Genomic DNA, 20,693 nt, shown 5'->3' with positions numbered 1-20,693 from the left:
TTTCAACTTTCGTCTCTCCCGAGCCCGTACGGGAGTTGTAGCGATGAGACAAGATAGTAGCTACTACAACAATTGGATACCATGAAATTGGGGAGAAAAAGGGGTAAAATTAAAAAAAATAAAAAAAATAATAATAATTATAATAATTAAAAAAGAATTACAGTCCCACTAAGCGCAAACCAGATGGGATGGCATATTGTTGCAGAATGCTGTGGTAGCCATGCTGGTTAAGTATGCCTTGAATTCTAAATAAATCCCTGACAGTGTCACCAGAAAAGCACCCCACACCATCACACCGCCTCCTCCATGCTTCACGATGGGAACCACACATGCAGAGATCCTTCGTTCACCTACTCTGCATCTCACAAAGACACAGCAGTTGGAAACAAAAAATCTCTAATTTGTACTGATCAGACCAAAGGACAGATTCCACCAGTCTAACGTCCATTGCTCATGTTTCTTGGCCCAAGCAAGTATCTTCTTCTTATTGGTGTCCTTTAGTAGTCGTTTCTTTGCAGCAATTCAACCATGAAGGCCTGATTCACGCAGTCCCCTCTGAACAGTTGATGTTGAGATGTGTCTGTTACTTGAACTCTGTGAAGCATTTATTTGGGCTGCAATTGCTGAGGCTGGTAACTCTAATGAACTTATCCTCGACAGCAGAGGTAACTCTGGGTCATCCTTTCCTGTGGCGGTCCTCATGAGAGCCAGCTTCATCATAGCACTTGATGGTTTTTGCGACTGCACTTGAAGAAACTTTCAAAGTTCTTGAAATATTCCGCATTGACTGACCTTCATGTCTTAAAGTAATGATGGATTGTTGTTTCTTTTTGCTTTTTTGAGCTGTTCTTGAGCTGTTCTTGTCCTAATATGGTCTTTTACCAAATAGGGATATCTTCTGTATACCACCCCTACCCTGTCACAACACAACTGATTCAAATGCATTAATGAAAGAAACTCCACAAATGAACTTTTAACAAGGCACAGCTGTTAATTGAAATGCATTCCAGGTGACTACCTCATGAAGCTGGTTGAGAGGATGCTAAGAGCGTGCAAAGCTGTCAACGCAAATGGTGGCTACTTTGAAGAATCTCAAATATAGTACATATTTAGCTTTGTTTGACGCTTTTTTGGTTACTACATGATTCCATATGTGTTATTGTCATAGTTTTGATGTCTTCACTATTATTCTACAATGTAGAAAATAGTAAAGATAAAGAAAAACCCTTTAATGAGTAGGTGTGTCCAAACTTTTGACTGGTACTATATAGCTTAGAGATATATATAAGATCAGGAAACATTATTTTTGATGTGTATTTAACCCCTTATTTTTGGCACTAAACAGTCTCCATATATACTTCCATAAATCTTTTCAACTGGTACCAAGGGACCTTCAGACAAGTGTTGAGGCCTGTGGGCGTCCTAGAGCAAAACAACCGACATGTACTGTAGTGTGTAGCCCAAATTGTTTGGACGCTACAGACAGAAGTTGGCAGATCGGCTGCACCAACTTCAGACAAGTCCCAAGACGCTTTCCATAGAGGGGTCATAATAGTTTGTAGACTAAACCATTCGAACGCTAGAGACGATTGTGATTTTGTGAAAAAACATATCTCTGGCTTAAACTGACAGATTTATAGGGATTCTTTATTATGCTAATTAGACCTTAGGGGGTTAAATGTTTGGAAGGTTTTTATTATACTCAGTTACTAGTGTATTACTGACAAATGAAGCCTACATACCATTGTTTGTAATCATGTCAATTGTAGAGGAAGTAGTACCTAAAATGGATGATCTGGTTGTCCAATAGACTCAGGAGACGGCTTCTTATGTCCTCAAACTGTTCTCTCTCTTCCTCAGTGACTGTGCCTATCCCATCCGGCCTGAAAAAAAAACCACGCAAATATTTGATGAGCATTTCATTATAGGGGAAATGTGCAGTTCAAACAACAACAAAGCGGCCACCCCACCACCTTCTTTGGTAAACAGCTGAGGGACGGGGCTGGAGTAAAGTAACCACTCTGAAATTCATAGACAGGGCTATGCATGCAAGGACTGACCACCCATGAAATCAAAATGATAGTTTTAACCATGTTGTGAAAATATACAGTCTGTGTTTAGAATGACATTGTTTGTAAACTATGTAAAAAAATATATATAAAAAAAGGGGTTCTGATGGGGTTGGACAGTTGCTCATTTAAGTTATATTTTTCAAGAATCAATGGCTATATATCATTCATTTAAAAGTCAACAAATGGATGTAGCAATCACAGATTGCCACTTTAATGTTTGTAAAGCTTCCATTCTCTTCTTGCCTTCCCATTAATAGGCACTCTGGAGAAAGAGAAGAAAATGCAATCACTACCCGGACTGCTAACCTTGACTTCCTGGGCTTCTTTCAACTGAAAGAAAAAAGGCGCTGCCTCAAAACAACACTGGCTTTCGCTGAGAGGAGGGGGTGAGGTTGTCTGTGTTAATGAGTTGTGCTTATAAAAGCGTATACAGTGAGCTCCTGAACATTATGCATTAGCCTCTAGCAGGGAAGAACAAGATGTATCTGCAACAATATTTGTGACTTTTTTAACTTCAGTTTATTTTAGTAAATACTTGAACACTTATTTTTTAAACTGCTTATTTCTTAAAACTGCATTGCTCGTTAAGGGCTTGTAAGTAAGCATTTCACCTGTTGTATTCGGCGCATGTGACAAATACCATTTAATTTGACTTGAAGTTGAAGCAGAAAAACTGAATTGTGAATTGCAATTTAGTTATGAAGCATTTACAAATGGTTTGCGTGTTGTTTACTCTGCCAAGAGAGTTACAAAAAAAAAGCTAACTACGGTAATTCTAGAATAAATATGAGTGTAAACCATCCTATCCAAAATGTGCCTGGCTTTAGAGTAAAATAATAAACCTCACATTAGAAACGTAAAAAAGTATTTAGCTGTCATAAAGGACTCTATAAAAAAGAATCTCAAGAAATGGAGTGACAATGAAAAGCTTGTAGTGTATTGTGTCTGAACATCAGGCCTTCACTTCAACTGCTCTCCGTTCAATCCCCAAAAGGCCCTGGTCTACAATGAAAAACAGCCCTCTCTTCACAACAGCATTTGTAAGGACTACTTGTTCCTTAAATCCGTCAATTCATTAACTCCCCCCCCTGCTGCCACCCCTTTAACAAGCACCAGCTAATCCCAAAGGAACACACAAAAAGGATAGTGCTAGGAGGGGTGGGCGAGTGTGCTCACTCATGGGATGGCAAGGACATTTTCTTTCATGTCGTGGTAAAAAGGGAGTGGATTTCTTGTTCTGTTCATCTCTCACACTCCAGTCCAAACGTCCAGATGAAGATATAAGGGCCATGTAAAAGCAGCACACCCTCCCCATCCTTTGGCCATACACTAGGTCAGGGTTCCCCAACAGCGAATTTGTCCCGCGGGTGGTTTTAGCGAAAAATAACATATACAGTACTCACTCAAGGGTTTGTCTTTATTTATACTATTGAACGTTTCTTCAAGTGCAGATGCAAAAACCATCAAGCACTACGACGAAACTGGCTCTCATGAGGACAGCCACAGGAAAGAAAACCCCAGAGTTACCTCTGCTGCAGAGGATAAGTGATTTAGAGTTAACTGCACCTCAGATTGCAGCCCAAATAAATGCTTCACAGAGTTCAAGTAACAGACACATATCAACATCAACAGTTCAGAGGAGACTGCGTGAATCAGGCCTTCATGGTCGAATTGCAACAAAAATCACTACTAAAGGACGCCAATAATAAGAAGAGATTTGCTTTGGCCAAGACAAGAGCAATGGACATTGGACTGGTGGAAATCTGTCCTTTGGTCTGATGAGTCCAAATTTCACATTTTTGTTCCAACCGCAGTGTCTTTGTGAGATGCAGAGTAGGTGAATGGATGATCTCCGCATGTGTGGTTCCCACCGTAAAGCATTGAGGAGAAGGCGAGTTGGTGCTTTGCTGGTGGCACTGTCAGTGATTTATTTAGAATTCAAGGCACACTTAATCAGCATGGCTACCACCACATTCTGCAGCAATACGCCATTCCATCTGGTTTGCGCTTAGTGAGACTATCATTTGTTTTTCCACAGGACAATGACCCAACACACCTCCAGGCTGTGTAAGGGCTATTTGACCAGGAAGGAAAGTGATGGAGTGCTGCATCAGATGACGTAGCCTCCACAATCTCCCGACCTCAACCCAATTGAGATGAGTTGGACTGCAGAGTGAAGGAAAAGCAGTCAACAAATGCTCAGCATATGTGGGAACTCTTTCAAGACTGTTGGAAAAGCATTCCAGGTGAAGCTGGTTAAGAGAATGCCAAGAGTGTGCAAAGTTATCATCAAGGCATAGATAGGGTGGCTACTTTGAATAATAACACTGTTATTTCATAGTTTTGATGTCTTCAGTATTATTCTAAAATGTAGAAAATGGTACAAATAAAGAAAAACCATTGAATGAGTAGGTGTGTCCAAACTTTTGACTGGTACTGTATATTATTTAATTATTTATCATTTTCATTGTTGGACATAAAATACTGTAAAAAAACAACAGGAAATCAGCTCCAAGTAATTAACATTTTGGAACTCTGTTCCCAAGTATACCCACCCATAAGAGAGAGACACGTGATCATATACAAATGTAAGCAAGGTTTTAAATTATTATGTTTTAGTTAAATATATATCTGTTTGGGCTTCTTGCAGTCAATTTGCAGTCTACAAATTATTTCCAATTAGTGTTCTGGCACCACAACCATCCCTCAAGAAAATACATAGTTCAGTGGCTGAATCTAGATGATCCCTGCACTAGGCCTTAGTCCCAGCCCAAGCCCATAGGTCCTGTGAGCTGGCCAGTGGCTGAATCTAGATGATCCCTGCACTAGGCCTTAGTCCCAGCCCAAGCCCATGGGTCCTGTGAGCTGGCCAGTGGCTGAATCTAGATGATCCCTGCACTAGGCCTTAGTCCCAGCCCAAGCCCATAGGTCCTGTGAGCTGGCCAGTGGCTGAATCTAGATGATCCCTGCACTAGGCCTTAGTCCCAGCCCAAGCCCATAGGTCCTGTGAGCTGGCCAGTGGCTGAATCTAGATGATCCCTGCACTAGGCCTTAGTCCCAGCCCAAGCCCATGGGTCCTGTGAGCTGGCCAGTGGCTGAATCTAGATGATCCCTGCACTAGGCCTTAGTCCCAGCCCAAGCCCATAGGTCCTGTGAGCTGGCCAGTGGCTGAATCTAGATGATCCCTGCACTAGGCCTTAGTCCCAGCCCAAGCCCATAGGTCCTGTGAGCTGGCCAGTTGCTAAAATTCAAAGATAAGATAAACAAAGAAAGAATCTGTTCATTTAGCAAAGGCAATATGCCTTATACAAATATAGACACATTAACACAAGCAAAACATCAAATTGCATGATTGATCAATACTGACAGTTTTGCGGTACGGAGTCTGACAAAGAACAGACTGTCACTTCAGTTGTTCAGTCCTCTGATACATACCATCTCTATGTTGCTATCCTTGTAAAATTCAAAGTGTTGCAAGGATACGAGCACTCAAAGCCTGCCTTGTTAACACCAAAAAGTTGGCAACAGGCCAAATTGAAAATACCCTGATAGGCCATTAAAATCTCAAGTAGAACCCTGTGCTTGTAACTGGCTTTCCCGCAGTAGCGTTTCTCCGACTGCTATCAAAACCAATCAAACTTCCTGTCATGCTTGGCTGCACACGTCAGAGCTGGGCGCGGTGCGACAGCTTGTCGAGGGCAGACGCATTGTTGATGCTTAATGAAGCAAGCATGTTTGAGTTGGGGCTAAACGCTGACCCCCACTCACAAAGGGTTAACAGGCTCCAGGATGGGGCTGTAGGTTACTGCAGGCTTGTTGGGACATCTGTAGTTTCATGTCAGGGTGTTTACAGTGGATACGGCTCATCTGTAAGTGATGACTGTCTTCTTCGACCACGCTCCAAACTTCCCGATGTCTGGGTAAATCACATCCGAAGGAGTGGGCGTCATCTGATGGTGAGTCGGCGGCCACACGTGGCAGGGCACCGTGTGCGTGTCACCTACCTTTAGCAGCATGGGGATCAGACAAGGCTGGCAGTTAGGAGAGACAGGGGATGGGTGGCATGAGGAGTCAGGGTGGCAGAAGTAAAAGCTCCGGTCACATCCCGAGCCAATGAGAGCCAGACGGCTCTGAGAAGCCGGGGATAGGAAGTGACAGGTGAGAAGGAGGTGAGCAGAAGATGTGTCCGCTGTCACTATTCACACAGCTCACAGTGCTGCCCTTTCGCTCCCTTTGCCATGGGCTGCTGTAACCGTGCTCCGCTCCCAAACACACCCGTCTCCATGAAGATGCAAGCCACACCTGCACAGACTCATGTTGGTGGCAAAGCTCAATGAGTCCACTCTTCCATCTTCCGTCAATCAAAACCAATGATCCACAAAAAGTTGTCACAAAGTTAGCAAGTGTCCCCTTTTCAAGGAACACCTTTTTTCCAGAAATCACAAGCACCTTTCACAACCATTGTACAAAGAGTGTGATTATAGAAGACCACGTAAAGGGAAATGCACAAAGTACACTTCCGCCTGTACAACAGCTAAAAAATGACAGCTCTGATAAGGAAATAGTACACTCAACCAGTTCATTGACAACTATTGTTCTCAAAGTGCAAAGGCTAACCTCAAAATGCAGGCGTGCACCCACACATCACAAGGAAAAGGCACGGGTTTTGTATACGGCAGATCTGACAGATTAAAAAATATATATAATTTAAAATAAATGTTACATTCACCAAGACCCACCCCTTTTCGTTTACAAAGACACGTTACAGATTGCATAAGGCTGTTGCATAAAGCTACCTCCATCTCAGTCTGTGGCCTCATGCTACCCGATGCCATCTTCCACTCCCTTCCACACCCTTTCTGGCAGCATCAGAGCACTGAATAGGCATCAATTATTCAAATTACAACTCCAACTGACAAAAAGCCAGTTCCAGCAATCTCCCCTGTTTATACATGGTGATTACACAGAGGCTAATCATTACGTTCTCTAATTGGCTAAATTACTCAACAAAGAGAGAAAGCACATATATTAGCATTTATCACAGGGGAAGTCAAGCATGGGGTTATTTGAGGTAAGTGGGACACTAATAGCCGTAAAGGCGTCTACATAATGCTCCTAGCAGAACTCGGATGTGCCTCCCATACTGCCTTAAAATACCTCTGCTTGAATTACGAGGAAAAAGCAGCAATAGCACTGTTAGTCCATCTTGAGACACAGTAGTCAGTATACACTTCCTAGATAGAGTAACTCAAGAAATGTGAAATCCATTTTGAGGTTTTTGCAGAGGTCTTAGTCATGGAATTTCACATCCAAGATGTTTGTGCATGAAAAGTAGTTGTCTCGTTGAATGACAAACACTATTGAAGAATACGGCTTTACTGAAGACTTCGGCTACCAAACTTCGGCTTACCTCAGGGAAGAATGAGTGCATGAAAAGCCCCAAAAAACCTTGTCCAAAGATGAAAACAAACAAAAATGTCACAAAATGTAATCATAATGGGAAGCGTGCGGATGGATGCCTTAAGAGGGATAGAGAGGAGCTGTTAAGCTGACAAGTGGCCAAGGCATACTGCTCATATCAGACTAAATACTAAATACAAGAAACAAATGACATGCTTTTGAAAAAAGTACTATACTAACTCATGTCCAGAAAATATGATTATATTTCATTATAATTATTTGGTGGTCGTGAACATTTTTCTCTGTGTAAAAACCTTGGATATTTGGTTAAATCTAAACATCAACCCTCAAACATATATAGTTTCAGAAATTGTGTGTAGAAATGAATAATGATAAACCAAAGAAAAAGATATGAGAAGAAAACATGGAGGATGAAAAGGGAACAATTATCAACCTATTAAAAACGGATATAGAACCTGTATTAATTTTGTAATCATACTACGCTGCGATGCAGAGTTAACAGCTAAGTGATCATTTGCATGCAGAGACTCTGTACACGTTCTCCCTCTTTCTCAAAGAATGGAGAAATCAAATAGACACTGAAAGAGCCAACCTGGGTGGGTGGTTACTATTGTGGTATTATCAAGTCTCTTTGCAGGACTCGTCTTTACATCACACAAAAGCCCACAGTTTCTCTTTTACCTGAATATTTCTGAATCCTTGATTTCTGAAATGTGAAATAAAAAGTATACAAGCTTTTCTATGGGTGTATGACATACTATAGGGGCAATGAATGGAAGAGTGTGAACAAGATTCCCACCAGGCACAGACATCAGTTTGGTTGAGTTGAAACTAACGTGAAATCAACAAAACACGTCACCATGTCATTGGATTTAGGTTAAAAGTTGGGTGAAAAAAATACAAAGTTCCTCTCCCTACGTTGATGACTTTTTGAAAATCCAATCAGTTTTCCATGTTGATTCCACACCATCACATTGACTTTTTTGGGGTTGAAATGACGTGGAAACAACGTTGATTCAATCAGTTTTTCACAGTGGGATGAGTCTTTTCACTGGTTATAGATTATTTATTTTTTTTTAAATCACCTTGACACTGACCACCTGAGCTTCGGAGACATTTCAGTTCGGCAAACAGTACAAGCAAAAACCTGTAGTTGCTTTAATACAACACTTAACTCATTTGTGAAGCTTTTGATGTATGTACCTATTGCCATGGATGTGGGAGGCACAGAAGGCATAGCTGTAATGCAAGAGGGTGGGGTCGACCAGGGTGTTGTTCTCAGAGTACTCCATCAGGTCCCGGAGGTAGCTGAGGTGGCGGTGACAGCCCCTCACACCGTAGCGGGCGCAGTACTCATCCAGCACAAACACCTGACCTGGACTGAACCATCCCTGTGGACACAAACAGAGGAAAGGCTAGAGAGGATAGTTTTGACTTATTGGGATGCCTGCCACTGATGGTCTCTAACAGGATGGTCTGCCGGAATCTGTGGAGAAAAAAAACAACAAATAAATAATTACAGCTTCTTTTCTTTTTTTAAAGGAGGATGGAATGTTACGTTTGTTTATTTTATTAGTGAAAAGATGGGAGCAAATTAATAGAGAGATGAGAAATGCGTAGTGCTGAAGTGGAGATGGAACCGGGACACCGGCTGCGGGGGGATTGTATATGGTTCCGTAGAAGCATTACCGTTTGACCAGACCACGGGCCATAGTTACGCCTTCTATGCCAACATTGATTGGAAGATCAGGGGAGTCAAACTCATTTCACCGCAAGCCACATTGTCTTCACCAAGGCCCGGATTGCCGCAATTAAAATCCTTAAAATCCTTGCCTTATATTTATTATATCAAACTTAGCATAAAAATATTCCTCCATCTATTGCTTTTGTAATTTTCTAAACTCCCTGACTGTTAAGCTTTCATTTCGATTACTGTTATCAAGCTGGACAGAGAGAAGAGACTATAAATGGAGGTCCATTATTTCTACACAGTTTCCATTTGGTTTGAGACATTTCAAAGTCGATCGAGATCCTTTTGTTTTGTTGAAAAAAAATATATTCTGATGATTATGTTTTAGTTTTTTTACTCTCCATTATCACTGTAAATACAGACCCTCTGCAATAAGCAGTTGAAGAGAAAAGCCCAGACTATTTCCAATGATTAAACAAATGAGAGCAAGGTTAACCCGCCAACAATTAATTCATCAAAAAAATAAAAAATACATTTACTCGAAGCAGGAAGTGATCTGAAATCTTGGAACGTTCATTAGTTCATTCATCCTGCGCATAATAACTAAATTAGGCATGAATCTTAAACCTAATTAAGACGCCTCTCGGAAGGAATATTAACAAATTAGCACCTCCGCCGAGCAGTCGCCCATAACGACGCCAATAGATCCCTGGCATGGCAACCGTGACTCTTCGGGTGGCGATGGTTGACCTGGGAGCGACCCAGACATGTGCAATACCGTGTCCTACAAATCTGTCTCTGAATCCTTTCTATTTCCACATTCAATTTGCACTTGATACTTAAATGGAAGGCAGAATAAATCTGTCTATTTTTCTTGAGATTTCGGGTCAGAAACAACAACATGCCAATGGATACAAATGATAACGGGCTCCAATTCTTGGTCTTCCTCATACTGCAAATAATAGAAACCTACATCTTGAGACATGATAGGGACTGGGTCAAAGATTTCAATCCTGGATAGAATAAGACTCCGTCATGCCTAAATGCACGGTCAGAGACTCTTTGTACAGTCAATAAAACATAGCTTCACTAAGTGAGTTGGAAATGACCTGACTTCACCACACATTTATTTTCTCTCTCTACGTCACTTCAACTTCTCTAATTCTCCCTTTAACTCCTCCTTTAGTCATTATCTCTCACCATCTGAATCATTCCCTTTCTCTCTCTCTCCCTCTTTCTATCATTCATTTCCCAACTCTCTTTCGTTCTCCGCTCTTTCGTTTGTTCCCCCTCTCTCTCTCTCTCTCTCGTCCGTTCCTCCCGCTCTCTCTCGTTCGTCCCCCTATCTTTCATTCTTTCCCCGTCCCCCCTCTCTCATTCGTTACCCCGTCCCCCTCTCTCTCGATAGTCCCCCCCCAACCCAACCTCTCTCGTTCATTCCCGCCTCTCTCGCTCTCGTTCGTTCCCCTGTCCCCCTTTCTCTAGTTCGTTCCCCGTCCCCCTCTCCCATGATAGTCCCCCATCCCAACCTCTAACGTTCGTTACCCCCTCTCTCTCGTTTCCCTCTCTCATTCTCTAGTTCATTCCCCCTCTCCCCCTCTCATTCGTTCCCCCCACTCTCTCGTTCGTTCCACCCTTTCTCTCTCTCTCTCTCGTTTGTTCATTCCCCCTCTCTAGTTCGTTCACCCCCTCTCTCGTTCGTTTGCCCCCTCTCTCGTTCGCCCCCTCTCTCGTTCCCCGTTCGCCCCCTCTCCCCCGCTCTACCTCGTTCGTCCCCTCGCTCTCTCTCTCTCTCGTTTGTCGCCCCGCTGTCTCTCTCGTTTGTCCCCCCGCTCCCTCTCTCGTGTTTGTCCCCCCGCTCCCTCTCTCGTTTGTCCCCCGCTCCCTCTCTCGTTCGTCCCCCCGCTCCCTCTCTCGTTCGTCCCCCCGCTCCCTCTCTCGTTCGTCCCCCGGTCTCTCTCTCGTTCGTCCCCCGGCTCTCTCTCTCGTTCGTCCCCCCCTCTCTCTCTCGTTCGTCCCCCCGCTCTCTCTCTCGTTCGTCCCCCCGCTCTCTCTCTCGTTCGTCCCCCGCTCTCTCTCTCGTTCGTCCCCCCGCTCTCTCTCTCGTTGTCCCCCGCTCTCTCGTTCGTTCGCTCCACCCCTTCTCTCTCTCGTTCGTTGTTCCCCCCTTCTCTCTCTCGTTCGTTCGTTTCCACCCCTTCTCTCTCTCGTTCGTTCGTTCCACCCCTTCTCTCTCTCGTTCGTTCGTTCCACCCCTTCTCTCTCTCGTTCGTTCGTTCCACCCCTTCTCTCTCTCGTTCGTTCGTTCCACCCCTTCTCTCTCTCGTTCGTTCGTTCGTTCCACCCCTTCTCTCTCTCGTTCGTTCGACCCCCGCTCTCTCTCTCTCGTTCGTTCGACCCCCGCTCTTTCTCTCTCGTTCGTTCGACCCCCGCTCTCTCTCTCACGTTCGTTCCACCCCGCTCTCTCTCTCTCTCGTTCGTCCCCCCGCTCTCTCTCATTCGTCCACACTGCTCTTGTTCGTTCCACCCCCTCTCTCTCATTCGTTCCACCCCTTCTCTCTCTCGTTTGTTCATTCCCCCCTCTAGTTCATTCGCCCCCTCTCTCGTTCGTTCGCCCCCTCTCTCGTTCGTTCGCCCCCCTCTCTCGTTCGTTCGCCCCCTCTCTCGTTCGTTCACCCCCCTCTCTCGTTCGTTCGCCCCCCTCTCTCTCTCGTTGTCCCCCCGCTCTCTCTCTCGTTGTCCCCCCGCTCTCTCTCTCTCGTTCGTCCCCCCGCTCTCTCTCTCTCGTTCGTCCCCCCGCTCTCTCTCTCGTTCGTCCCCCCGCTCTCTCTCTCGTTCGTCCCCCCGCTCTCTCTCTCGTTCGTCCCCCCGCACTCTCTCTCGTTCGTCTCCCCGCTCTCTCGTTCGTTCGCTCCACCCCTTCTCTCTCTCTCGTTCGTTCCACCCCTTCTCTCTCTCTCATTCGTTCGTTCCACCCCTCTCTCTCGTTCGTTCGTTCGACCCCGCTCTCTCTCTCGTTCGTTCGACCCCCGCTCTCTCTCTCGTTCGTTCGACCCCGCTCTCTCTCTCGTTAGTTCGACCCCGCTCTCTCTCTCGTTCGTTCGACCCCGCTCTCTCTCTCGTTCGTTCGACCCCCGCTCTCTCTCTCATTCGTTCGACCCCGCTCTCTCTCTCACGTTCGTTTCCACCCCGCTCTCTCTCTCTCGTTCGTCCCCCGCTCTCTCTCTCTCGTTCGTCCACACTGCTCTTGTTCGTTCCACCCCTCTCTCTCATTCGTTCCACCCCTTCTCTCTCTCTCGTTTGTTCATTCCCCCCTCTAGTTCATTCGCCCCCCCCTCTCTCGTTCGTTCGCCCCCTCTCTCGTTCGTAAGCCTCCCCTCTCTCGTTCGTTCACCCCCTCTCTCGTTCGTTCCCCCCCCTCTCTCTCTCTCGTTTGTCCCCCGCTGTCTCTCTCGTTGTCCCCCCGCTCTCTCTCTCTCGGCCCCCCGCTCTCTCTCTCGTTCGGCCCCCCCCGCTCTCTCTCTCGTTCGCCCCCCCCGCTCTCTCTCTCGTTCGTTTCCACCCCGCTCTCTCTCACGTTCGCTCCAACCCCCTCTCTCTCTCGTTCGTTTCCACCCCCCCTCTCTCACGTTCGGCCCCGCTCTCTCTCACGTTCGTTCCACCCCCGCCCTCTCTCGTTCGTCCCCCCGCTCTCTCTCTCGCTCGTTCCACCCCGCTCTCTCTCTCTCGTTCGTCCCCCCGCTCTCTCTCTCGCTCGTTCCACCCCGCTCTCTCTCTCGTTCGCTCCACCCCTTCTTCGCTCGCTCCACCCCTTCTCTCGCTCGCTCCACCCCTTTCTCTCGCTCGCTCCACCCCTTCTCTCTCGCTCGCTCCACCCCTTCTCTCTCTCTCCACCCCTTCTCTCTCGCTCGCTCCACCCCTTCTCTCTCGCTCGCTCCACCCCTTCTCTCTCGCTCGCTCCACCCCTTCTCTCGCTCGCTCCACCCCTTCTCTCTCTCGCTCGCTCCACCCCTTCTCTCTCTCTCGCTCGCTCCACCCCTTCTCTCTCTCTCGCTCGCTCCACCCCTTCTCTCTCTCTCGCTCGCTCCACCCCTTCTCTCTCTCTCTCGCTCGACCCCTTCTCTCTCTCTCGCTCCTCCCCCTCTCTCTCTCTCTCTCGCTCCACCCCTTCTCTCTCTCTCGCTCTCTCGCTCCACCCCTTCTCTCTCTCTCGCTCCACCCCTTCTCTCTCTCGCTCGCTCGCTCCACCCTCTCTCTCTCGCTCGCTCCACTCTCTCTCCCTCGTTCGTTCCCCCTCTCTCGTTCCTTCCACCCCTTCTCCCTCTCTCGTTTGTTCACCCCCCTCTCTCGTTCCCCCTCTCTCTCTCGTTCATTCCCCCCTCTTGCTTTCTCTCGTTCATTCCCCCTCGCTTTCTCTCGTTTGTTCGTCCCCCCTCTCTCGTTCCACCCCTTCTTCCGCTCTTGTTTGTTCGTCCCCCTCTCTCTCTCTCGTTCATTCCAACCCCCCCCCCCCTCTCTCTTTCTCTCGGTCGTTCCTTCCACCCCTTCTCCCTCTCGTTCCACCCCTTCTCCCTCTCTCGTGTTCCACCCCTTCTCCCGCTCTTGTTTGTTCGTCCCCCCCTCTCTCTCTCGTTCATTCCAACCCCCCCCTCTCTCTTTCTCTCGGTCGTTCCTTCCACCCCTTCTCCCTCTCGTTCCACCCCTTCTCCCTCTCTCGTTTGTTCGTTCCCCCTCCGTCGTTCCTTCCACCCCTTCTCCCTCTCTCGTTTGTTCGTTCCCCCCTCTCTCGTTCCTTCCACCCCTTCTCCCTCTCGTTCCTTCCACCCCTTCTCCCTCTCGTTCCTTCCACCCCTTCTCCCTCTCTCGTTTTTCTTCCCCCCACGCTCTCTCTCGTTCGCCCCCCCCGCTCTCGTTCGTTCGTTCGGCCCCCCGCTCTCACGTTCGCTCCACCCCTTCTCTCTCTCACGTTCGTTCGTTCCACCCCGCTCTCTCTCACGTTCGTTCGTTCCACCCCGCTCTCTCTCACGTTCGTTCCACCCCGCTCTCTCTCACGTTCGCTCCATCCCGCTCTCTCTCACGTTCGCTCCGCTCCACCCCCTCTCTCTCTCGCTCCACCCCTTCTCTCTCTCGCTCGCTCCACCCCTTCTCTCTCTCGCTCGCTCCACCCCTTCTCTCTCTCGCTCGCTCCACCCCTTCTCTCTCTCGCTCGCTCCACCACCCCTTCTCTCGCTCGCTCGCTCCACCCCTTCTCTCGCTCGCTCCATCCCTTCTCTCGCTCGCTCCATCCCTTCTCTCGCTCGCTCCATCCCTTCTCTCGCTCGCTCCACCCCTTCTCTCTCTCTCGCTCGCTCCACCCCTCTCGCTCGCTCCACCCCTTCTCTCTCTCGCTCGCTCGCTCCACCCCTTCTCTCTCTCGCTCGCTCGCTCCACCCCTTCTCTCTCTCTCTCGCTCGCACCCCTTCTTCTCTCTCTCTCTCTCGCTCCACCCCTTCTCTCTCTCTCTCTCGCTCCACCCCTTCTCTCTCTCGCTCTCGCTCGCTCCACCCCCTCTCTCTCTCTCGCTCGCTCCACCCCCCTCTCTCTCTCGCTCGCTCCACCCCCTCTCTCTCTCGCTCGCTCCAACCCCCTCTCTCTCTCGCTCGCTCCACTCTCTCTCCCTCGTTCGTTCCCCCTCTCTCGTTCCTTCCACCCCTTCTCCCTCTCGTTCCTTCCACCCCTTCTCCCTCTCTCGTTTGTTCATTCCCCCCTCTCTCGTTCCCCCTCTCTCTCGTTCATTCCCCCCTCTTGCTTTCTCTCGTTCATTCCCCCCTCGCTTTCTCTCGTTTGTTCGTTCCCCCCCTCTCTCTCGTTCCACCCCTTCTCCGCTCTTGTTTGTTCGTCCCCCTCTCTCTCTCTCGTTCATTCCAACCCCCCTCTCTTTCTCTCGGTCGTTCCTTCCACCCCTTCTCCCTCTCGTTCCACCCCTTCTCCCTCTCTCGTTTGTTCGTTCCCCCTCTCTCTCGTTCCTTCCACCCCTTCTCCCTCTCGTTCCTTCCACCCCTTCTCCCTCTCGTTCCTTCCACCCCTTCTCCCTCGGCCCCACGTTCGTTCGTTCCACCCCGCTCTCTCTCACGTTCGTTTCCACCCCGCTCTCTCTCACGTTCGCTCCACCCCCTCTCTCTCTCGTTCGCTCCACCCCCCTCTCTCTCTCGTTCGTTTCCACCCCCGCTCTCTCTCACGTTCGGCCCCCGCTCTCTCTCACGTTCGGCCCCCCGCTCTCTCTCTCGCTCGGCCCCCCCCGCTCTCTCTCTCGCTCGTTCCACCCCGCTCTCTCTCTCGTTCGTCCCCCGCTCTCTCTCTCGTTCGTCCCCCCCCGCTCTCTCTCTCGCTCGTTCCACCCCGCTCTCTCTCTCGCTCGTTCCACCCCGCTCTCTCTCTCGTTCGTTCCACCCCTTCTCTCTCGCTCCACCCCTTCTCTCGCTCGCTCCACCCCTTCTCTCTCGCTCGCTCCACCCCTTCTCTCTCGCTCGCTCCACCCCTTCTCTCTCGCTCGCTCCACCCCTTCTCTCGCTCGCTCCACCCCTTCTCTCTCGCTCGCTCCACCCCTTCTCTCGCTCGCTCCATCCCTTTCTCTCTCTCGCTCGCTCCACCTCCACCCTTCTCTCGCTCGCTCCATCCCTTCTCTCGCTCGCTCCACCCCTTCTCTCTCTCTCGCTCGCTCCACCCCTTCTCTCTCTCTCGCTCGCTCCACCCCTTCTCTCTCTCTCGCTCGCTCGCTCCACCCCTTCTCTCTCTCTCGCTCGCTCGCTCCACCCCTTCTCTCTCTCGCTCGACCCCTTCTCTCTCTCTCGCTCGCTCGCTCCACCCCTTCTCTCTCTCGCTCGACCCCTTCTCTCTCTCTCGCTCGCTCGCTCCACCCCTTCTCTCTCTCGCTCGCTCGCTCCACCCCCTCTCTCTCGCTCGCTCGCTCCACCCTCTCTCCCTCGTTCGTTCCCCCTCTCTCGTTCCTTCCACCCCTTCTCCCTCTCGTTCCTTCCACCCCTTCTCCCTCTCTCGTTTGTTCATTCCCCCCCTCTCTCTCGTTCCCCCCCTCTCTCGTTCATCCCCCCCTCTCGCTTTCTCTCGTTCATTCCCCCCCTCTCGCTTTCTCTCGTTTGTTCGTTCCCCCCCTCTCTCGTTCCCCCCTTCTCCCGCTCTTGTTTGTTCGTCCCCCCTCTCTCTCTCGTTCATTCCAACCCCCCTCTCTCTTTCTCTCGGTCGTTCCTTCCACCCCTTCTCCCTCTCGTTCCACCCCTTCTCCCTCTCTCGTTTGTTCGTTCCCCCCTCCGTCGTTCCTTCCACCCCTTCTCCCTCTCTCGTTTGTTCGTTACCCCCCCTCTCTCGTTCCACCCCTTCTCCTCTCTCGTTTGTTCGTTCCCCCCTCTCTCGTTCCTTCCCCCTTCTCCCTCTCGTTCCTTCCACCCCTTCTCCCTCTCGTTCCTTCCACCCCTTCTCCCTCTCGTTCTTTCCACCCCTTCTCCTCTCTCGTTTGTTCGTCCCACCCCCGCTCTCTCTCTCTCGTTCGGCCCCAGCCCCGCTCTCTCGTTCGTTCGGCCCCCCGCTCTCTCGTTCGTTCCACCGCGCTCTCTCTCACGTTCGCTCCACCCCTTCTCTCTCTCACGTTCGTTCGTTCCACCCCGCTCTCTCTCACGTTCGCCCCCCGCTCTCTCTCACGTTCGTTTCCACCCCGCCCTCTCTCTCGTTCGTCCCCCGCTGTCTCTCTCGTTCGCTCCACCCCTTCTCTCTCGCTCGCTCCACCCCTTCTCTCTCGCTCCACCCCTTCTCCCGCTCTTGTTTGTTCGTCCCCCTGTCTCTCTCTCGTTCATTCCAACCCCCCTCTTTCTCTCGGTCGTTCCTTCCACCCCTTCTCCCTCTCGTTCCACCCCTTCTCCCTCTCTCGTTTGTTCGTCCCCCCCTCTCTCGTTCCACCCCTTCTCCCTCTCTCGTTTGTTCGTCCCCCCTCTCTCGTTCCACCCCTTCTCCCTCTCTCGTTTGTTCGTTCCCCCTCTCTCGTTCCTTCCACCCCTTCTCCCTCTCGTTCCTTCCACCCCTTCTCCCTCTCGTTCCTTCCACCCCTTCTCCCTCTCGTTCCTTCCACCCCTTCTCCCTCTCTCGTTTGTTCGTCCCCCCGCTCTCTCTCTCGTTCCCCCCCCTCTCTCTCACGTTCGGCCTCCCCCCGCTCTCTCTCACGTTCCCCCCCCGCTCTCTCTCTCGTTCGTCCCCCCGCTCTCTCTCTCGTTCGTCCCCCTGCTCTCTCTCTCGTTCGTTCCACCCCGCTCTCTCTCTCGTTCGCTCCACCCCGCTCTCTCTCTCGTTCGCTCCACCCGCTCTCTCTCTCGTTCGCTCCACCCGCTCTCTCTCGTTCGCTCCACCCCTTCTCTCTCGCTCGCTCCACCCCTTCTCTCTCGCTCGCTCCACCCCTTCTCTCTCGCTCGCTCCACCCCTTCTCTCTCGCTCGCTCCACCCCTTCTCTCTCTCTCGCTCCACCCCTTCTCTCTCTCTCGCTCCACCCCTTCTCTCTCTCTCGCTCCATCCCTTCTCCCTCTCTCGCTCGCTCCATCCCTTCTCCCTCTCTCGCTCGCTCCATCCCTTCTCCCTCTCTCGCTCTCTCCACCCCTTCTCTCTCGCTCGCTCCACCCCTTCTCTCTCGCTCGCTCCACCCCTTCTCTCTCGCTCGCTCCACCCCTTCTCTCTCGCTCGCTCCACCCCTTCTCTCTCGCTCGCTCCACCCCTTCTCTCTCTCTCGCTCCACCCCTTCTCTCTCTCTCGCTCCACCCCTTCTCCCTCTCTCGCTCCATCCCTTCTCCCCTCTCTCGCTCCATCCCTTCTCCCTCTCTCGCTCGCTCCATCCCTTCTCCTCTCTGCTCTCTCCACCCCTTCTCTCTCGCTCGCTCCACCCCTTCTCTCTCGCTCGCTCCACCCCTTCTCTCTCGCTCGCTCCACCCCTTCTCTCTCGCTCGCTCCACCTCTTCTCTCTCTCTCGCTCCACCCCTTCTCTCTCTCTCGCTCCACCCCTTCTCTCTCTCTCGCTCCATCCCTTCTCCCTCTCTCGCTCCATCCCTTCTCCCTCTCTCGCTCGCTCCATCCCTTCTCCCTCTCTCGCTCGCTCCATCCCTTCTCTCTCGCTCGCTCCACCCCTTCTCTCGCTCGCTCCATCCCTTCTCTCGCTCGCTCCATCCCCTTCTCTCTCTCTCGCTCCTTCTCTCTCTCGCTCTCTCTCTCTCTCGCTCCACCCCTTCTCTCTCTCGCTCCCCCTTCTCTCTCTCTCGCTCGCTCCACCCCCTCTCTCTCTCTCTCGCTCGCTCCACCCCCCTCTCTCTCTCTCTCTCGCTCGCTCCACCCCTCTCTCTCTCTCGCTCCTTCTCTCTCTCTCTCTCGCTCTCTCTCTCTCTCTCGCTCCACCCCTTCTCTCTCTCGCTCCCCCTTCTCTCTCTCTCGCTCGCTCCACCCCCTCTCTCTCTCTCTCGCTCGCTCCACCCCCCTCTCTCTCTCTCTCGCTCGCTCCACCCCCTCTCTCTCTCTCTCGCTCGCTCCACCCCCTCTCTCTCGTTCGTTCGTTCCCCCTCTCTCCCTCGTTCGTTCCCCCTCTCTCCCTCGTTTGTTCCCCCTCTCTCGTTCCTTCCACCCCTTCTCCCTCTCGTTCCTTCCACCCCTTCTCCCTCTCTCGTTTGTTCGTTCCCCCTCTCTCGTTCCACCCCTTCTCCCTCTCTCGTTTGTTCGTTCCCCCTCTCTCTCGTTCATTCCACCCCCCCTCTCGCTTTCTCTCGTTTGTTCGTTTCCCCCCTCTCTCTCGTTCCACCCCTTCTCCCGCTCTTGTTTGTTCGTCCCGCCCCCTCTCTCTCGTTCATTCCACCCCCCCTCTCTCGTTCCACCCCTTCTCCCGCTCTTGTTTGTTCGTCCCCCCTCTCTCTCTCGTTCATTCCACCCCCCTCTCTCTTTCTCTCGGTCGTTCCTTCCACCCCTTCTCCCTCTCGTTCCACCCCTTCTCCCTCTCTCGTTTGTTCGTTCCCCCTCCGTCGTTCCTTCCACCCCTTCTCCCTCTCTCGTTTGTTCGTTACCCCCCTCTCGTTCCACCCCTTCTCCCTCTCTCGTTTGTTCATCCCCCTCTCTCGTTCCACCCCTTCTCCCTCTCTCGTTTGTTCGTTCCCCCTCTCTCGTTCCTTCCACCCCTTCTCCCTCTCGTTCCTTCCACCCCTTCTCCCTCTCGTTCCTTCCACCCTGCCCTCTCTCTCGTTCGTCCCAACCACTCTCTCTCTATCGCTCGCTCCACCCCTTCTCTCGCTCGCTCCACCCCCTCTCTCTCTCTCTCGCTCGCTCCACCCCCCCTCTCTCTCTCTCGCTCGCTCCATCCCTCTCTCTCTCTCTCTCTCTCGCTCCACCCCCTCTCTCTCGTTCGTTCATTCCCCCTCTCTCCCTCGTTCGTTCCCCCTCTCTCCCTCGTTTGTTCCCCCTCTCTCGTTCCTTCCACCCCTTCTCCCTCTCGTTCCTTCCACCCCTTCTCCCTCTCTCGTTTGTTCGTTCCCCCCCCTCTCTCGTTCCACCCCTTCTCCCTCTCTCGTTTGTTCGTTCCCCCTCTCTCTCGTTCATTCCACCCCCCCTCTCGCTTTCTCTCGTTTGTTCGTTCCCCCTCTCTCTCGTTCCACCCCTTCTCCCGCTCTTGTTTGTTCGTCCCGCCCCCTCTCTCTCGTTCATTCCACCCCCTCTCTCGTTCCACCCCTTCTCCCGCTCTTGTTTGTTCGTCCCCCTCTCTATCTCGTTCATTCCACCCCCCTCTCTCTTTCTCTCGGTCGTTCCTTCCACCCCTTCTCCCTCTCGTTCCACCCCTTCTCCCTCTCTCGTTTGTTCGTTCCCCCTCCGTCGTTCCTTCCACCCCTTCTCCCTCTCTCGTTTGTTCGTTACCCCCCTCTCTCGTTCCACCCCTTCTCCCTCTCTCGTTTGTTCGTCCCCCCTCTCTCGTTCCACCCCTTCTCCCTCTCTCGTTTGTTCGTTCCCCCTCTCTCGTTCCTTCCACCCCTTCTCCCTCTCGTTCCTTCCACCCCGCCCTCTCTCTCGTTCGTCCCCCCGCTCTCTCTCTCTCGCTCGCTCCACCCCTTCTCTCGCTCTCCACCCCTTCTCTCGCTCGCTCCACCCCTTCTCTCGCTCTCTCGCTCGCTCCACCCCTTCTCTCTCTCTCTCTCTCCCTCGCTCCACCCCTTCTCTCTCTCTCTCTCTCTCTCGCTCCACCCCTTCTCTCTCTCTCTCTCTCTCGCTCGCTCCACCCCTTCTCTCTCTCTCTCTCGCTCGCTCCACCCCTTCTCTCTCTCTCTCTCGCTCGTTCCACCCGCTCTCTCTCTCTCGCTCGTTCCACCCCTTCTCTCTCGCTCGTTCCACCCCTTCTCTCTCGCTCGTTCCACCCCTTCTCTCTCGCTCGTTCCACCCCTTCTCTCTCGCTCGTTCCACCCCTTCTCTCTCGCTCGTTCCACCCCTTCTCTCTCGCTCTCGCTCCACCCCTT

The 20,693-nt window shown here is 51.4% G+C and overlaps 1 protein-coding gene across 7 annotated transcripts in view; it reads right to left on the bottom strand.

The window, feature by feature from the left end:
• Window positions 1-20,693, bottom strand: part of cadps2 (Ca++-dependent secretion activator 2) — a 270,218-nt gene that overhangs the window by 91,318 nt on the left and 158,207 nt on the right. For all 7 annotated transcript variants that reach the window (XM_065003011.1, XM_065003005.1, XM_065003008.1 and 4 more), the window contains exons 13-14: window positions 8,697-8,884; window positions 1,782-1,883 (exon numbers count right to left, since the gene is read on the bottom strand). In XM_065003011.1, the coding sequence (XP_064859083.1) occupies window positions 1,782-1,883; window positions 8,697-8,884 (290 nt within the window). The remainder of the gene's footprint in view (window positions 1-1,781; window positions 1,884-8,696; window positions 8,885-20,693) is intronic.

The sequence above is a fragment of the Oncorhynchus nerka genome, linkage group LG17, assembly GCF_034236695.1.
Source record: "Oncorhynchus nerka isolate Pitt River linkage group LG17, Oner_Uvic_2.0, whole genome shotgun sequence".
Taxonomy (NCBI): domain Eukaryota; kingdom Metazoa; phylum Chordata; class Actinopteri; order Salmoniformes; family Salmonidae; genus Oncorhynchus; species Oncorhynchus nerka.
The sequence above is the reverse complement of the archived record's forward strand: the minus strand, read 5'-3'. Positions and strand labels throughout refer to the sequence as shown.